This window comes from Alligator mississippiensis, chromosome 9 (assembly GCF_030867095.1).
Source record: "Alligator mississippiensis isolate rAllMis1 chromosome 9, rAllMis1, whole genome shotgun sequence".
Classification (NCBI taxonomy): domain Eukaryota; kingdom Metazoa; phylum Chordata; order Crocodylia; family Alligatoridae; genus Alligator; species Alligator mississippiensis.
This window is the reverse complement of record NC_081832.1, coordinates 38,031,832-38,050,206: the sequence shown is the minus strand read 5'-3', so window position 1 is coordinate 38,050,206 and position 18,375 is coordinate 38,031,832. Positions and strand designations below refer to the sequence as shown.

The 18,375-nt window shown below is 45.8% G+C and overlaps 1 protein-coding gene across 3 annotated transcripts in view; it reads right to left on the bottom strand.

Moving 5' to 3' along the window:
• The window catches only part of LOC102560254 (ubiquinol-cytochrome-c reductase complex assembly factor 1), a 150,215-nt gene that overhangs the window by 93,662 nt on the left and 38,178 nt on the right, over positions 1-18,375 (bottom strand). For all 3 annotated transcript variants that reach the window (XM_014598389.3, XM_019485556.2, XM_014598386.3), the window contains one exon: positions 6,288-6,345. In XM_014598389.3, coding sequence (XP_014453875.1) covers positions 6,288-6,345 — 58 coding nt within the window. The remainder of the gene's footprint in view (positions 1-6,287; positions 6,346-18,375) is intronic.

The following is an 18,375-nucleotide window of genomic DNA, read 5'->3' as shown; positions in this document are numbered from 1 at the left end:
GGAGCTTTTTGCAGTTTTGGGAAGGAATCCTTCCCCCTCAGCCCTGCTTCTCCTGGAGAAGGTGGTCCTATCTGAAGGCCCTTCTGCCTGAAACATTCAAAAGAGCAATGGTGGCACCCCAGATGAAGGAGGGTTGCCTTTCAACATGAAAAATTATGACTGACTGAATATACCTCTGGAAAGTTTGAGTACTTCTCCCCCAGTGACCTGATGACAATAAAACTCTCTGTTAACAGACTATCATAATAAGCAAATGGTGCCCGTGTCGGGGGTTCCAGTCACACACCAAGTTCCCAGAGCATGCCACTTCACTATCTGGAAACACCCTGCAAAAGACTTTCATGCCTCTCCTACACAGTTGCCTTGCTGAGGCTGTGAAGATCTGTCACTCAGATGACAGCCCGCTAAACCAACACGCCATGCCCAAGCCAGGACCCTCAGCCTGCTACATGCCAGCACCTGTCTGTGATGTTTAGGAGTCACTCTCCGATCCTGCCCAGATGCCATCATACTTAAACTATAGCCTACAAACTGTACCCTGATCCCTGGACATTCAAACCAGTAGCAACAGAGGAAAGATAACTGAATGGGAAGGCCACAGAATTCTTCTTTCTGCTGTAAAAAAAGCAAATCAAGCCATTTTCCCTCATAGCTTTCCCCCTCCTTTGTTACACATTCCTCAACAGTGAGGGAAAGAGGGACAGAAGATGGACAGAGGGAAGAGAATCACAGTTCTGTGCAAGCAGTGGACTAACCAGGTAAGTGCACATGATTCCTGCTATGCTCTGATTTTCTGGAACAGTGAACCTCACCATTTGCTGTGGTGACTGATTACTGATGGGGGTTGGGGTGAGGAAAGTGTCATGGGATCATAAGTGAGCACCAACTTGTGTTAATACTTTCTCCACCCATAGTCCAACTGCACTGTGTAACGTTGCCTATATTTGCAAATATGAGCACTATTCTGGATAAACATTAGGGTTTTCTTCTGCATGGGAACAACCAGCCACATTCACCCAGTCACTGAGAGTTGGTGAGGACAGGAGAGGGAAAGGAGTGTGAAAGTTGGCCAGAAGAAGGGAAATTAGGAGTTGACAAATTGACTTAAGTAGTGATACCCACGTACAGCAGACCATAATTATATATCAATTTGTTAACATTCTGCTCCTTTGATGTCATGGGACACAACTACAGCCTGCCAGTGCCAAATGATCCTCAGGCTACCTCTAGGCCTCCTCTCCTTCCAATCTAGCGAAGTAAACTTACCACTGAAAGGCTTTGATCTCCACCCCTCAGTTCTCACTGATCTCCATCATGACAGATGCATAATATGCACGCATGTATATGCATGTACACACACACATGCTTGTGTGCCCTGGGGGTAGGACGCAGCTGATCACTAGTCAGTGGAGGGCTACTGATGTGCAGAGAAAGGGGAGGAGAAGGGTTAGTGACACTGGCAAAGAGTTGGTGTACTACTACTTACCTACTGGTTCAGGGGCTGGCTGTGCATACATTCCCTCCAGGTAACTGGACTGAGTGGATGAGGGTCAAATACAAGAGAATAAGGGCTAATCAGGGATGTTGACAGGATGGTCCTGGCTTCTTTATGTCAGTTACATCCAAGCTGTCCTGACTGAACAGCTGGTAAATATCTTGCTTGATAGTCCCAAACAAGAGAAGGAACTTCCTCGTATGCTCCTGTCCCTCCTGGGGCTACTCCTGCCTGAAGTCTGGAACAGAGCTTTTTCATGGTTCTCCAACTGCATTTCATTGAGGTTATAACTCAGCTCTGAATTTGTCCCACAGTTAGTGATAAAGCAAGTCTCTGTGGAGTCTCACTGGCCAATACACATGCCAGTTCCTCAAAATATGGGTATGTTACCCACTGGACTCTGAAGACATGCTTGGCATCACAGGGTCTCTTGTACCACACCTTGAATCTCTTTGCCTTGGTGTGGTACTGATGCCAGTCATGGCTGTGCCTGCGAGCCACCATCACAGCTGATATCCATTTATAAATAGCCTTGCTATTATGGCTTTTCCTTAGTAAATGTTGGGTGGTCTCCTAGATCCATGAACTCCACTCACCTCCAGGAAGATTTTTTCACAAAAGCAGGCAAAGGTATGAGCATAGACATTCTGGGCATATGTCACTCCCGGGGAAGAATGGGGAAAAGAACCCCAAATAATAAGCGGGGACCCCCTGGGGCAGGGAGCACATGGTAAAAAGGGAAAAGATATAAAAGTAATGCAAAGAGATGACTTACTGGCAGCAACAGGAACCGTGACGCAGCTGGAGGAAGAAAGGAAATCCGCGCAAGTCATAAGCCGCGCCTTTATCCAGCTGAAACCGGCCGGCGACGTCATTGGTAATCACCGGCTACCAGGAATAAAGCAAACTGCCAGGGAAGCTGGTGGGAGGAGCAGAGCAGAGACAGGGAAGTCTCTGACACCGGGCACTGCCTGGAATACACGGAGGAGAGAAGACGACACTCAAGCCAGGCACTGTGAGGGATACTCCAGGAGAGAGCCGGCAGGGGCTTTCTGTGCCAGCGGAGATCAGCGTGGCAAGGAGGCAGAGGAGGCTCTCTGCACTGGCAAAGGGGGGAGCGTTGGAGGAACGGGAGAGCCAGAGGAAGCTCTCTGCACCAACAAAGGTTGGAGTGTCAGGGGGACAAGAGAGCCAGAGGAGACTCTCCCTCCTGGCAGGAATGGCCGTGAGCAGCAAAAGAGGCTGAGGACCAGGACGGCAGGAGGCTGGGCACTGGCACACAGAATAGGAGGCAGCCAACCACTTGAGAAGGTACCACAGGATGTGGAAAGCAGAACGCCTCCAACCACATCTGAGGAGAGCAGCACTGCATACTGTGATCAGCAGGGTGAGGGGAGAAACGAGCCGGGATGAGGGGCGGCGGTCAACCCTGGCCAGACGACGGGTCAGCCCCCAGTGGGATCCTAGGGGTGAAAAGATGCCCTGTTATCCTAGCAGTAGGACCGGGGAGGAAACCAGAGGGGTCCTTCCCAACTTATAGTTTGCTTGGTTCCTTTCGTTTTCCCCCTTTTGGAGGGGCTGAGAGGTATGGCGAGGCGATGCAGGCAAGACAGCTCTGCACCGTCTTTCTCTTCCTTGTTTGTTTGATTGGTGGTTAAATTTAGAGTCCCAGGTCCGAGACTGCTGAGGGCAAGTGGAGGCCCTTCTAAAGCCAAACAGCTAAGTGAGCGAGTCATCCCAGGAGGCAGTGTTGAGGGCGTAATAGGGCTACAAAGATCGTTGAGCTCAAGAAACACAACATCATTGGGAGGTATGGCCCAGAAGATCTGACAACTCGCCACAGGCTGGCGTAAGGTTGGGGTGTAGGGGAGGTGGAGCCCCACGGACTACCGCCGGGCGGTCTGCCCGCTGCAACTGAACCCTGGGTGGTTGGCCCCCCCACTGGTATAACATTCAAAGTCATGGCAGGCGAGATTGGGGGAAGCCACTCTGGGACTAGACGGCAGCCCACGGGCCTACAGGAGACTGTAGGACACCCTCTACCGGCCTCCCAAACCAAGGCCACACAAGACTGGATGTTTGAGGCCCAGCGGGTACAGTCACTCATATGGCACTGAGTGGGCTGATGTTCCTGGGATGATGGGCCAGCAAGTGGCAGGTGCAGTGCACCTTTGACCCTGGCTGTATAACAAAAGAGGTCACATGCTGAGCAGCTCCTATGACCCTGAGGCAGTGGAGTTTGAAATGAGTCACAGAGGCTGCACCTGAGAGCAGCATGGGGGAGGGCTGCAAAGCACTGTGGGATATTAGTGGACCAAACAAATCCCTCCTGCATGCTGCTGGAGGGTACAAATATAACACAAGGTACTTCACAGTGAAGCACTTCATAGTTGTTTCAATTTCATCTAGGGTTATTTTTTGAGACAGATTGTGCCAATTTGTAACACTTCGTTGCCAGGTGACACCTGCCCCCTCACCCTCTGGGCACCATAAGGGCACTTGGATCTCTACTAATGTGATGCCTGTCCATGCTGTAAGTCAGATATCCTGAGGCAATCACATTTAGTACCTGGGTCACTGCCACTCAGGGCCCAGTCTAAGATTTGGAGGACTGTATTTCAATTCCAAACTCAAAGGATGTCTAAAGGCCTGGGACCTGAGACATGAGAAGGCTAGCATAAGACCAGGAAAAGTTCACGTCACTACAATTCAGTGACACAGAGTTCCTGTTTCTCCTTGCAGTGGTGCTGCAGAAATGAAATTATGCTTTGCTTAGAGCCTGTGGTCTATCCTGAGGCAGTCCCACGTAATGGGAGATTCTCTGGCCACAGCTTACATTAGGGCCTATTCATGTTGGACCCTTATCTCCTGTTCAGCATGGATGTTTGCATACTTTCTTTCCCCACAAACTGTAAGACCAGTGGCTGGATCTGACCAGAACCTCCTTTCCTCTTATAACCAAACATCACTTTGCAAGCTGACACAGTACATCTTTATCACATTATAGATAGCTACATACACATACTATTTTCTTTCACATAGTCAAACAAAAAAACCTTGGAAAAATTTAACAGGCATATGCAGAGCTTGGGTTCCTAGGTGTTCCATAGATAGTGAATTGGCTCAGACTGGTGCCATCAGTGATGATTAATACAGGGTAATGAAGAATGAAGGGATGATTCCTGAGTTAACAAATTGGGCTTGAAAGTTCGGATGTGGTACTGTATTTAAGTTTTTTGGGCCCATTATTTTGTTAAAGAAGTCAAGCTGAAGAGAGCACAACACTTCAAGTGGAAGGCAAGATGATGGGGATGGTCCTTTGTTCCTACTGCAGTTAGTTTCATAGTCACAGACCAGCCACCAAAACGCTCTTAACTCCTACACAGAAGAGATTTATCCTTGTGGCAGACAGTTCTATTGTGAAAGGAGTAGAGTTTTTAAGCATGGTTCTCATCCTAGAACTTTAGGTAATCTCTTGAGAACAATGGGTTCAGGTCATTGAGCACCTTGAAAATAAAAACCAAGACCTTTATCTTCGTTAACTGCAAATGACAACAGGATATTCAATAAAGCAAATAACTTGGAAGATGAATTCTCCTTAGCAGCAAAAATACTGCTTCCTACTGCCACAGAGGCTACCCATATGGAATGGATAACTATAAGAGATAGTATCTGTTATTAGCAGCAAAGGGGATACTTTTTTTAATAAGGTACAATGAAAATTAAGAGAAAGGACATACACTCAGAGGCAGTTTTCATATTTCCATTAAACATTTTTAGCCCTCCACCCCCTTTTTAAGGCCAACTTTGTTTCTCCATCTAGTCCACTTATATTTGAAAAGCAAGAAAACCGGAGTACAACCACTGCTTAAGAATGAAAATTTAAGCTCCAAACAGGATATTCTTGTTTAAGGTGCCCACACCAACCACAATTATATGCCCACAAAGATACAGTTCAATAGGACCTTTGATGAAATATAACATATTAAACACAACGTATATATGCAATGTTGATTTCAAATTGTATGCTAATGGGTTTTTTTTTCAAATGGAACAAGCTGCCAAATGTATCTGTACATTTCAGACTCTTTAAAATAAGGGGGGAAAGGAGGATGATGAGGAATGAAGAAGAGTAAGGGACATAGGCTTTCAAGCCAATTGGTATTGCTACCTAGCAATTCCTTAAAATCTTTATATAACTGTTTTATGTTACAGTAGTGAATTTAATTCACTTCCTGAAAGAACTGGCAGTTTGAAAAATACTGTATTCCCTTGTATATCACGGCTACATCCCTCTGACCTTTTCAATCATGTAGTATTGAAAAAAAAAATCTCAAAGGAGAAAATATACAGTTTTAGGGTGTTAAATATTGTTACATGCAGTCAATCTGTAATTTGCTTAACCTGCATGTAGAGTTTAGAGCTATGAGTGTAAATGTCAGTGCTATAATTTGTTAAAGGCTTCTGAAAACCAGCAACTAAAATCACCACAAATTGTTACTATTTAAACCAATTTTACATAAACATAAACTTTTCCCAGAACAACTAAAAACACAGTTTTCTATCCAGTCAGAGTGAGAGTTTTTAGAAAGATTCAAGACCTTGCTCTTTCTGCTACTGAGGATTTTGAAGAATACTACAAATATCTGTTTCTCTCTGGATCTGTTTAAACTCTAATAAAAAATTTCTAATGTAAACCATTTTGAAAAAAATAAATAGAACATTCCTTGTCAGTAGGGTAACTTCATTCTGCATTCGTGAAAATAATCTTATTATTTTAACTTTCACTTACCAGACATGAAGTTGGGCTACTAGAAACCACGAGTTCAGTGTATCAGGCATATTGAACCCTAGGGAAAACAAAATAAAACTAAATACAGGAGGATTGGTAAGATGCTTTCCATTTCTTTTTTGCATCTTACAAACTTTGTGAACTGAAACTTAAATACATCTTTTCTTCACTTTAAAAGTATTGTCCTGTCCATTAAATTGTGTGTCAGAAAACGCTGCATAAAGGACTTTTCAGATATTTGTTTTATTATACTAGGAGCTCAGAAACTGAATCTCTCACCTTTTAGGTTATAAATTCCTTAGAGTAGGGACTGGGTTTTTGAGTAGATGTGATATCTTTTATTAGACCAACTGAGTAATTAGAAAAAGTTCTTGGCAAGCTTTCAGGCACAATCATCCTTCTTCAGGAATAGGAAGTCTCTGCTGTTCTGAGACTCCAAGATATGAGAGAAGTTCAAAGTGTGACAGGAGGTCAGTGAAAATGTAAATAGGTGAAAATTAGGAAAACAAAAAGTAAAGCAGGGAAGGGAGGGAGGGGAAGCAGGGGAGAAAAAGCCAAAGGTGAGTAAGGGAGACGCTACAGTGATAATAATTCCAAGTAGAAAAGAGGCTGTCTATGAAAAAGGAAATAGCTGGAAATTAGGAAGATAAAGGGCAGAAAGAAAGTAGGGGAGGGGAGGGAAGAAGAGAAAGTGAGGTGGGGGGAAGGAAGAAAAGTGTTAGAGGTCAGGTCTGACATGTTCCTGGTGAATCAGATGTCAGGCAGGTTGTAATGTGTCATAAAACCAATGTCTATATTGAGCCCAGCATTTTTTGTATCCAGTAGATTTAGAGCAGGGGCTGTCATTTACTATGTTTGTCTAATATCTGGAACAACAAAGCCTCAACCTGACTGATGGCTAGACATGACCACTATGTAAGATAAAATCAAGTAATAATTATGAGGGAGTCCCATTTCTTTTTCCAGGTCTTGCCCTATCAGCAGCAAAAGAAGAGTCCTTTCCATACCTCTTAATTTAATCCCAATGCTCAGACTCCAAACCTATCCATCTTCAGATTTTAACCAAACTGCTCTGGTAAATTAGGACAGAGCTGCTAAGAATCCTTTTGTGCGCATGCCTGCAGATATGAAGGGCTTTCACACCCTTAAACTAATGTCTTCCCTTAGTCCCACAGAGCTGGAGCATGTTTCAACACGTACAGAATCCACTAACAGGCTCTTCAATTCACTCTAGCTAAAGTACAACCATAAAAAGTGACAAAACAAAGCTTGTGTGTCTGCACCAGAGTGAATTATATTCTCAGGGTTTTGGTTGGGGGGGGGGGGGGGGTTGGTTTTTTTTGAAGGATGGCAGTGGCAGGCTTTATTAGAATATGGAGGTAATTTTATGTCATCTTTCACATCATGATTATTTATTATTACAGTATTTTAAATCCTCAGTTGTTCATGTGTCCAGAGAGCTCGACAGACCTAGTGTATAAACTGGCAAAAAGAAAATCATATAAATAAACAAATGCAAGTTGCAGACGCCTAGCAAACAACATACAAAATAACAAACTGACTTGTTGATGCACTTGGCTTCTTCCTATTTAAAGGTAAAAATCTAATTACATAGCAAACATTCAGTTTTGAAACAAAGCATTCTTTTAGGAAATGCCAAAATTAAAGACCCTTTCTTATTAATCCAGCTAAGTTACAAACATGTATTTTTGCTTTCACTGTTAAATGCAATTTTTTTTCTATTTGCTATTGAATACTATAATGTACACAGAGAATGTATGACAAGTGCATAAGGGTTTTATCAACACAAATCTTCAATGTCCTGAATTTAATCAGTAAAATAAATCCCAAGTAAGTGTCAACAAACCCTTTACTAATACACCAGACTATCATCTGTTAACACAAATTACAATACTAATTCAAAGGCAGACAAGTTTCCTTGGGTGAATTTGATATCTTTTATTAGACCAACCCAAATAGTTGGAGAATAGTTATTAAGCAAGCTTTTGAGTTCAAAAACCCTTCCTCCGGCTAAGGAAGTTTCAGCAGTTGGTGTGTGCTCTTCCTGGATGGAATGAAAAGTAAAGAAGCCAGAGGCTGGGCTGGGGAGTCAGTTGCCAGGCAGATTATAATGTGTCAAAAATTCAATGTCTATATTTAGTCCATGATCTCTAGTATCCAGCAGGTTGATGAAATGGAGTTCATAGGCTTGTCTCTGGGAAGTGTTGTGTAAGTTTCCCTTGAGGATCAGGACTGAGAGATTGGAGTGGTTTTCTTGTGAGAAATGTGCCCCCACAGGTAATTGGGTATTTCTGTCTTTGATAGCTTTCTGGTGTGCATTCATTCTGGTGCGCAGTTGTTGTTTGGTCTCTCCTACATATTTTCCATCAGGGCATTTGGTGCATTGGATGAGGTATATTACATTTCTGGAGGTGCAGCTGTAAGATCTGGGAATGCAGGTGGCTCTGTTGTGGGGTGTAGTAATAGTGGGGGTGGTGGAGATGAGTTGGCAGGTTTTGCATTTCTTGTCATGGCACTGTCTGGATCCTTTTGGTGTGTTCTGGGCTTGAGGAAGTTTGCTTCTGGTGATGAGGTTGGCAAGGTTCGGTGCTTGTTTGAAGGCTAGGATGGGGTGGCTCTGGGAGGATCTTTTCAAGAATAGGGTCTCTTTATAGTATGGGTTGCAGTTTGAGGATTTTTCATACAGGTTCAAGGGAGGGGTGATATGTCATAACCAGCAGTGTGTGATTTGTGGGGGGGTTTTCTTCTGTACTGCAGCAGTTCTTCACGTGGTATCTGGGTGGCTCTTTCAAACGTGCGATCTACCTCTCTGGAGGAGTTCAAAAACATTCTAGTTTAACTTGTTTTCCTGGGACTATTTTTATCTCCATGTTCTTCAAAATACAGAACCCTGATAATTTTAATAGCATCTAACAGAAATAAGAATGTTACTTATTCATATAAATATCTAATCCTGTTTTGAATCCTAACCAAATACTTGGCTCCAATGATACCCAATGGCAATGAATTCAACAAGTTAAATAAGGATTTTGTAAAACAACATTTTTTCAGTTTGCTGCCTTTAGATTTTATTGAATAGGGAGAAGAACAGCCCCTGGAAAGGGAGCTGGTCTAGAGCCCGGAAGACTCCAGTTCTATTCCGTGCCCTGCCACTGATATTCTGAGTGATCTTGAGCAAGTCACTTAGTGAAACCCGTCAAGGATTCTACTATCATGAGTACCTTGGTATGATGAACACAACATCCATTTATTTAACTGAATAACCCCCGTTCTCTTATTGTCAAGCACAGCACCTAGAAAAACCCTATTTAAAACCCTAGAAAAGCCAATTGATACCTTTGGTTGCATGACGGAGCAGCTTCAGTGCTCCGTCTCTTCAAGGGCTGGAGCAGGCAGACAGCATGTGGCTGATGAGGGCAGCCATTTTAGAGCCCAGCTTTCAGGGCTGGAGAGAGCAGTTTGAAACCAGCCACTCAGGGAGCAATGTCGCCCGACAGAGTAATTTCAGAGGTAAGGGCGAGGCATCATGGTCCTGGGCTTGACCGAAAGCTGCACCCTGCTGGGCTAGGGAGGCCTGGTGGGACTGCCTGTGGCAAGGCAGTACCACTTACATGCCAGGACTGAGAACCTTCCTGGTGAAAGTCAGGTTGGGGCACCTAAACCCCAGCCCCCAACCTCCAGGTGGGTTACAGTTGGGCGTGGTGGGCCAGGCATGCCGAGGAGGGCACCTGAGCCTACAGAGATGCCCCTAGAGAGAGGGCAGAGTTGAGAGGTCTGAAGAGTGTGGCCCCAATTCAGCGGGGCAGAGTGTTAGCCTGGGAGTGGGGCAAAGTAGCCTGGAGAGGGGGTGCAGTTGACACGCCCTGGAGAGGGGGCAGAATTGCTTGGAGCCCAGGGAGGATGCTGGAGCCCTGGAGTAGGTTAAGGCCCAGTGTGCCACCAGGGTGGAGGCCAGGTGCTAGGCCATGAAATATTTGTGAGGCATGGGACATGTGTAAGGGAAGGTCAGAGTGTGTCCGTATCACCCACTACAGCTGGACGCATGAAGGGCAGCCACCCGCCTAACATCTGGATTATTTTTACAACAAGGCGTGGCAAGCAAGCAAGGCAGGCTGTTTGCCCAAAGACAAAGGAGCGGGCCGGTCTGGGAGATTGCTCTTTTTGGTCATAGGTAGCAACATGAAGGTGCCCTTGTGCTATGCTGCTCCTAAACACTATAAGATGTGTCATCAGAATACATAGTAGGAAATGTGTTTTACCATCTCCTACCAGGTGTCACTGCTAAGGGCATCAACTATATTAAGGTCTGCCCCCACCATAACTATACCATTTCACCTTTTATTTACTTGGAAAGTTAGAGTCTCAACCATTCATATTCTCTTCACAAAAACACCTCTGCCTACTTCAAATAAATAGTTACCACCTGTCTCGAGATCAATTCTATTTCTACTCTTTTTTACTATGAACAGAATGCAGTATTCTGCATAAAGAGGTATCCTCAATTCATATCAAATTATAATATTTTAGTCTTTTTTTTAACTTTTAACTTTTTTGATTGCCGTTGAACATTGAGCCAAGAATGACACTGATCCTTATTGTGAGCATATATGCATTTCATCCAGAATTCATTAAATACGCATTATAAATTCCAGTTATTTCTTCAAACATGCATTCATCAACACTACTCTATTTGCCTCCTCACCTGCTTCCTTATCCTACCATATCAAACTCCTTTACACATTCTATGATACTGATTTCAGTCGGTGTTATCTCATACCAAAGCCTGCTTTATTAATCTGCAATTCACAAAATAATCTATCAGTTAGGATGAACATTGTGATTTATCTGCTAGTGTCATGTTGACTTCCATCTCCATTCTACCACTTATGCCAAATTTGCCACCTATTTTTCAAGTTTTCAAAAAGCATCTCATGCTCTCTCTCAAGCTGTCCCTTGCACATAAGAGGGGTTTCCCATAAACATACAGAAAGCCATCTTATTACATTCCCTCAAATCTTTCTTTAAACACTCTCCTTTGCCAGAATACCAACACAATCTTTACAACTGATTGAAAGGTGGGCTAAGACCTCTGCCCATCATGACAACAAAAACTCTGTTTCCCTGTCTTATTCTGCGCATTAATCACCTTTCTGTAGGATCCCAGTTGATGACTGAGGCTTCTAAGTGTTACTGCAAAATAACCAGCAACCAGGCCCACAGTGGTTTCCACCCCACCCCCCGCCCCAAGACAGACACAATTGCACAAGCACCCATGACACGAGTTTTGCCTGCCTGTGGCAAGAGGTGCAGGGCCCCAAAACCCAGAACCTCTGCACCTATCTTGTTGACAGCTGGCAGGCTTTGTGGCCTCAGCAGGGGCTAGCAGGACTACAGCTTTCACCCTGCTGCACCCTAACACAAAGTGTCACCCATGTCACAAGTTTTGCTTGTCTGCAGCTTGAGGTCCAGTTTCCCCACACCACTGCACCTATCTCCTTGAAACTTGGCAGGCTTCATGGCCTCAAGAGCAGCTAGCATGCCTGCAGTTTTGACCCCACTGTGTCTTAACACATACACATGACACAAGTTTTGCTTTCATGATTTTGGGGTGCAGTTTCTCCTGTAGCAGAAAGCCCCCTTTTCCTCTTGCCTGCATTTGCTCTCCCCTCTTTGGATATGTTTCTCTTTTTCTACCTTTTCTACCTTCCTCTACTCTTTCACTTTAAGATAAGGAATTGTGTTTTAAAATTTGTGTGTGCGCATTTTGTATCTCCCCTTGTAGTTTGGTATTTTTATCTATTTGTGTGCCATGGCATTCGTAGCTTATATTTTATACTCCTCACCTTTCAACTTGCAACTAAATGTGTTTTTAGTTTCATAAGTAAGTTATACATTGTAACAATGTTAACAAGGGCAGGAATCAAACTGCCCTTCCCTGTATCAGGCTGGCCCCTGAAAGAGCAAGTGAATCAGTGATTGAATGTGTAACACTGTAGCAGCAGGCAGCAATTAACACCTGGGACACTGCAGATCAACCAACAGAAGAATTCAACAGAAGACAATGTAACAACCGGGAAATCTCTAAACCTTACTGATCAAGGGCTAGAAGCCCTGGCCTGAGTTGATCAACGCCAGGGACCACCAACCTTTGGGCTGAATATCTCCAGATCACTCCCAGAGCCCTATTCAAAATTCATCAACGGACTCCCAAACCTGCACGTACATGCAGATGACCCCTGGGGCTGACAGATGCTGTCCAGTAGACACTGGGGGGGGGGGGGGGGGGGGGGGGGGGGGGAGTCCCACGAGGGTCAACGACCCCTGGATTGGGCAAAACTGAAAACTGGGGAGTCACCAAAGTCTGCCAGGGACAGATAAAAGGCAGTGAAAAGTGACCCTCAGTGGCGCCCTCTTGATCTCCAACTCAACCAGACCTGTCCAGCCAGAAGGACCAGCCGGTGACCCCCTTCTGGAGGATAGGTATACCTGACTCTGCAGCTTGCTACTGTGTGTGTGTGTGTGTGTGTGTGTGTGTGTGTGTGTGTGTGTGCGCGCGCGCGTGCGCGCGCGTGTGGGGACCAGCCCCAAGGTTTATGATTTAACTCATTACAGTGTTTCAATCCGCCTAATAAACCAGAATTTTAAGGATTCCGAGTTGGACATTTGTAGCCAACACTCCCAACCCCCTGCATCTATCTCCTTGAAATGTGGCAGGCTTTGTAGCCTGTACTTAGTGCTAAGGTAAGGGAAAAGGAAGACTACTTGAGCTGGAAACACCACAGGGCCTAGTATAGAACAGTGAAACAGTGGAGTGGCAATGGGTAAGGTAGGGTAGATGTTTTATTATTATTTTAGAGGTATTTTGCTTTGTCACATTATCTTATTAAAATATGTTATTGTCTTTTAGAAGTTATTTTGTCTTACAAGCTATCCTGTGCCTTTTTTGGGAAGGGCAGGATGTAAATCAAAATCACATTAAATAAATAAATAAAAGTTAACTGTTTGCCAGCATCCCTGGTTATACAATATATAGTAAAAATCCAAACTGATATCCTTTAAACATTAAATGGATTTATTTATAAGAACTGTCATTTAGTGGCTCAGACCATAGGTCCATTTTGCATAGTATCCTGTGTCACAGTGGCAGAGAGTAAATGCTAAAAGCAAAAGTAAACTGGGAATGACCAGGGTTATCCTGACCTTGATAGCTTAAACTCTTATCTGGTCTGAAAAAACCCACAAACTAGGCACTTTTATCCAAGGTGGTAAAAAATTGCCCTTAAAATACTAGGTTCAAGTCGTCCTCAGATGATGGAATGGTGAAAAGTTTTTTTCTGATCGCAACTAGGAACTAGACATCACCATGACTATAAGCAATTTGCTACTGCCCTTTTTAACAGTGTCAATTTCTATCTTTCTTTATACTCCTCCTCTCTCCTTCTGTCCAGTAAGAACCCAGCAAGGACAGAAGTAAGCTAGTAGCCTGTTGTAGGAAGCAATTTGATAAATTAGAGGAGTTGCCTAGTAGCACAATTTCAACTTTAAAAAAAAAGAAAAAAAAAAAGAAAAAGGGTTTTTGCCACAGACTAGTCAGATGAATATCAGTGGCCTACAGTAGTGACAGCCCATATATAAAGTAGGGTGCAGAGCATATCAAACTGGCCACAGGTTGCGGCTATACTGTCAGCAATTGCAATAAAGGGAATGGACAGCAGCCACACTTTCTGAGAAGTATTCTTTTCTCTCTTCTCCACTTTGCGTCTGTTTCAAAAATATTACACTTTAATAATGAAACTTGGAGTCAAAGGGCTCCCACAGATAACTGCCCTTTTTTTTTTTTTTAAAGAGATCTGATACTAATTCAGAAATTCTCAAGCTAACATTTTTCCACTTAAAAGACATACACAGGCAGAAGATTATATCTTCATGGTAACAATTCACCTTCAAAGTTCAAAATGCTTCAGACACAAAACCTTCATTCTCTTTTACCTTGTTGGAGCCTACACCTTAAGAATAATTTGTCTGGTATCAGATAAAGATATAGACAGACCTAACAATTGTATCAGTGATACCCACACAAGCCATTACTACATAACTGCTCTGTCTGCTTGACCCTGTAGAACTGTAAGTGTAGCAAAATAGCTCCTCTTTCATTCATAGAAACATTAGGGCTTATTTAGCTAACTTTACTGCTACAGGATCGTGCAGACATAACAGTTACAGGTTTCCCTTGCTTTATGCAGTACATACATTCCAGGAAAACTGCGCATAACTTGAATTCACATAAAGGGAACCTAGTTTATAAGATAACAAATAAGGATACATTCCCAAAGCGGTGAGGGAGAGAGGGAATGGGGCTGGGGCGTGGCTGCAGGCAGGTGGCATCAGCCACTCCCAGGGCTACAGCAGGAAGAAAAGCAGAGGGAACTATCAGTGGGTGCGGAGGGAACTGTCATATTAGTCTCCAACTAGTAGTTCCTGTCAACCAATGAAACCTAATATACACTCAAATTGTGTTATAAAGTTGAAGTCTGCAGGTTGAGGGCTATTCATTCACATACAGTGAAATATGAACATTTGATTTGCTGCTATTTTGGGGTAGGTGGTCTTATACCTAAAGAATGGCAAACCTTAGTTAAAACAAAGAATTCTGTCAGGCTCCTCAAAGGAAGTAACTAAGGCCTTTTGCTTAGTAAAAAATACTCTAGACAACGGGAGGTACCACTCATGTTCCTAAATTGCATGGCAAGGCCTTGCATGGCAAGGCCTAGATAAATTAATCTTCCACACTGTCAATGTAGAGATAGAAGGGTTTGCAAACTGTGCTGAAGCAAAAAAGAAAAGAAGGTGTAAGGATGACCTAAAAGAAACATGGACAAGCTTCAGGATTTCTAAGTGTCCCAGGGATGCCGGGATTGCAGGAGAACCCCAACCCAAAAGAGAAGAAAGCCCCAACTTACCATCTGCAGGGGCCGAAAGGAGTGAGAAGGCGCGGGCAGAGAAACCGCCCACGCGGCTCGTCAGCCGCGTTCATATTCAGCTGGGGCCAGTTGAGGTCAGCTGGAGACACCACCCAGCGGAAACAAAAGGCAGCCCCGGAGGCATAGGAAGGCAGCTGGTGAGCAGAGGCTTGACGGGGAAGCCCACACCCCGAGGGGCACAGCCGCGGCGTCGGGCAGCCCGGGACAATGGGGGTGGAGCCTGTGGAGGCACCAACAGAGAAGCTGGGAGCGAAGCCAGCAGAGAAGCCAGCGAAGGCACCAGCAGCGAAGCCGGTGGAGGCACCGGCAGAAAAGCTGGCAGTGGAGCCAGCAGCAGCACCAGCAATGAAGCCAGCAGAGGCACTGGCAGAAAAGCCAGCAGCAGAGCCTGTGGAGGCACCGGCAGAGAAGCCGGCAGCGGAGCCGGCAGCAGCACCGGCAGCGAGGCTGACGGAGGCACAGGCAGTGAAGCCGGCTGCAGAATCGGTGGAGGCACCGACTGGCAAGCCGGCAAGGATGCTGACAAGGGGAGCAGCGGTGAGTGGCAAGAGCAAAGGAAGAGACAAGGAGGCAACAGCAACTACAGGGAAGCCTGGAGAGGAGGTAACAAGGGTGGGGCCAACGGGAACCCCAAGGGGGATAGCCGCAGGATGCGGCAGAAGACCCCAAGCAGGGACGGTTGAGAGACAGATGGGCCCACAACATCCTAAGAAGAGTCGACCGGGACACCATACCCGAGTAGGGTTAAGCCTAGGGGAGAGATAGGAGCCCAGAGTGCGGCAAGCAACCGGGGCTGGGGCACCTAGGCACACGGAAAACATGGGACCCATAGGCTAAGGGCACTCTTTATTCCTTTGTGGCCTCCAGGTCCACCGGTCGCATCTCTTCGGCAGTCACGGTGGTGGGGATCACACGTTACGTCATAGGGTGGTTGGAATAGGGCACTAGGGATACGGGATAGTTGGATCTAGGACCAAGGGCCTCGTAGCCTTCATGCCTGAGCCGCAACCCAGGGACACTGGGACTCGTGGCTGGAGGGCCACAGGAGGCTGGGGAAGAAGCTGAGTGGAACCAGGGATGTCAAAGGGCCAGAAGACCTGCGACCAAGGTGGCGAGTGGCCGGGGTGTAGGGCAGGTCGGAGCCCCGTGAGTGCCCGCCGAGAGGCGTGACGACCCTGGAGGCTGCCTCGAAGGGGAACCCCTCCACTGAGGTTCCATTCAAAGTCGTGACAGGCAAGTTAAGGGGATCCCCGGACGTCAGCCGGGGTAGCTTTTGGGGTCTACTCGCAAGCCTGGGACAGGCAAGATTGATAGTCTGGGCTAAGGCCGCATAAGAACACCTGGTAGAGCAGAGGCGGGCACACTAAGCAAGAAGAAAAAAGGGAGCTGAGAAGAGAGGAAGAAAGAGAAAGAAAGATGAAGACACGCTGGCCTGCTGCTCTGTGTTTCTACTGTAATTAAAGGGATTGTGTTGTGCATGTTCTTTGTAAATAAACAAAATTACCCAAAGTAGATGACTGACTCAACCTTCCTCCCCAGTGGGCTAAGTATGCAGTGCATACAGCTCAGATATGGCCAGTGGCCCCGAGCTGGTGTTTGGGGAGGGTGCAATGGGCCATGTGGAGGGGAGTAGGGGCCAGTCCAGCCCAAAATGGCCCCATGGGGGGGGGAGAGCAGGCATGGCTTGGAAAAAGGTGGAAGGGGAGAGGGCATGGCTTGGCCCCATGGGAGGAGTGGAGGGGAGAGGAGTGGATGTGACTTGGTAGATTATAAAAATTCTGTAAGTAAATATTTTGCAAAATAAACAGCAGAACTCAATTAATACTTCAAAAGAACAGAAAACCCTTGCATCACAAGTACATATTAGATAAGAAAGTGAAGGAATTTTGCCAAGAGAGGAAGAGTTTGCATGTAAAAAAGAAAATATGTCCCAGATGCTTGCCCCTTCCCTACAGGAAAGATTTTTGGTGCTGATGGAGAGCCCCTTTCCTTAGGAAATTAAAGATGCATATACACCTTCCATCAGTTATTTTGGTACATAAAACATAAAAAACACCACCAAAAGAACCAGCCCTGTCACAGGTCTAGTGGAAGGAATATTTGTTTTCAGGTGATAGCTCAACATGGAAGGGTCAGCCTCAGCCTTGCCAGTCCTATATTCCCATATATTATAGAAGGAGGTGGAGTGTCCTGGTTCTAGTCAAACCATCCCACCCGTTAAGGACCTTATCTTGCTGTGGATTGAGTGAGTAGACAAGAGTGGGTAGGATGCAGGACCTATATATCAGGGACGGGCAAAATATGGCTTGCCAGGCCATTCTATCTGGCCCACAGGGCACCTAAGAAGTTTCGAAAATTAATAGTTATCTGCTCCTGGCTGCCTGTCAAAGATGAGAGGAGCCAGGGGCAGCAGGACCCAGGGGAAGCTGGCAGGAGTCAGGAGAAAGGCCAGCCCAACTCTGCCACACCCCCACCCCCCCCAACACCTGGAAGCTTCTGACTGCAGTTGCTTTCCCTGCACACTGCTGCTCCAACACCATGTGACCCCTGGCTGCATCACTGAACCACAGGAGCACAGGGCGATGCCGGTACCCCAAGTCGTGGGTGTGGGGGAGGAGGTAAATCCATGTAATAAGGAAAGGGGAGACAGAGAGAGCACTGAGGGAAGGACAGAGAGAGAGAGCGCGCGCGCGCATGCGGTCAGTGAGGGAGGGAAAGGGAGAGTGTGTGTGTTCACAGGATGAGTCCCACAAACACCCCCACCATACACCTGCACCCACACCCCCCTCGCACTTCCATATATACAGACTCCCACACCCCCTCACCCACCCCAGCCACCCTACCCTCCCAGTCCCTCACAAAACCCCATACCCACCCACACCCCACATATCCACATGCTCCCTCACGCCACACCCACACACCTGTCCACCCCCTACAAACCCCCCACACCCACTTACTCTCTTCCACACATACCCACACCCCCACAGCCTCCCACAAACCTATACCCACCTCCCCATGTCCCTACACCCCCACAGTATACAACAGTAAGACTTTCTTTTAAGCTATTGTGCAATCACCTCTATGTA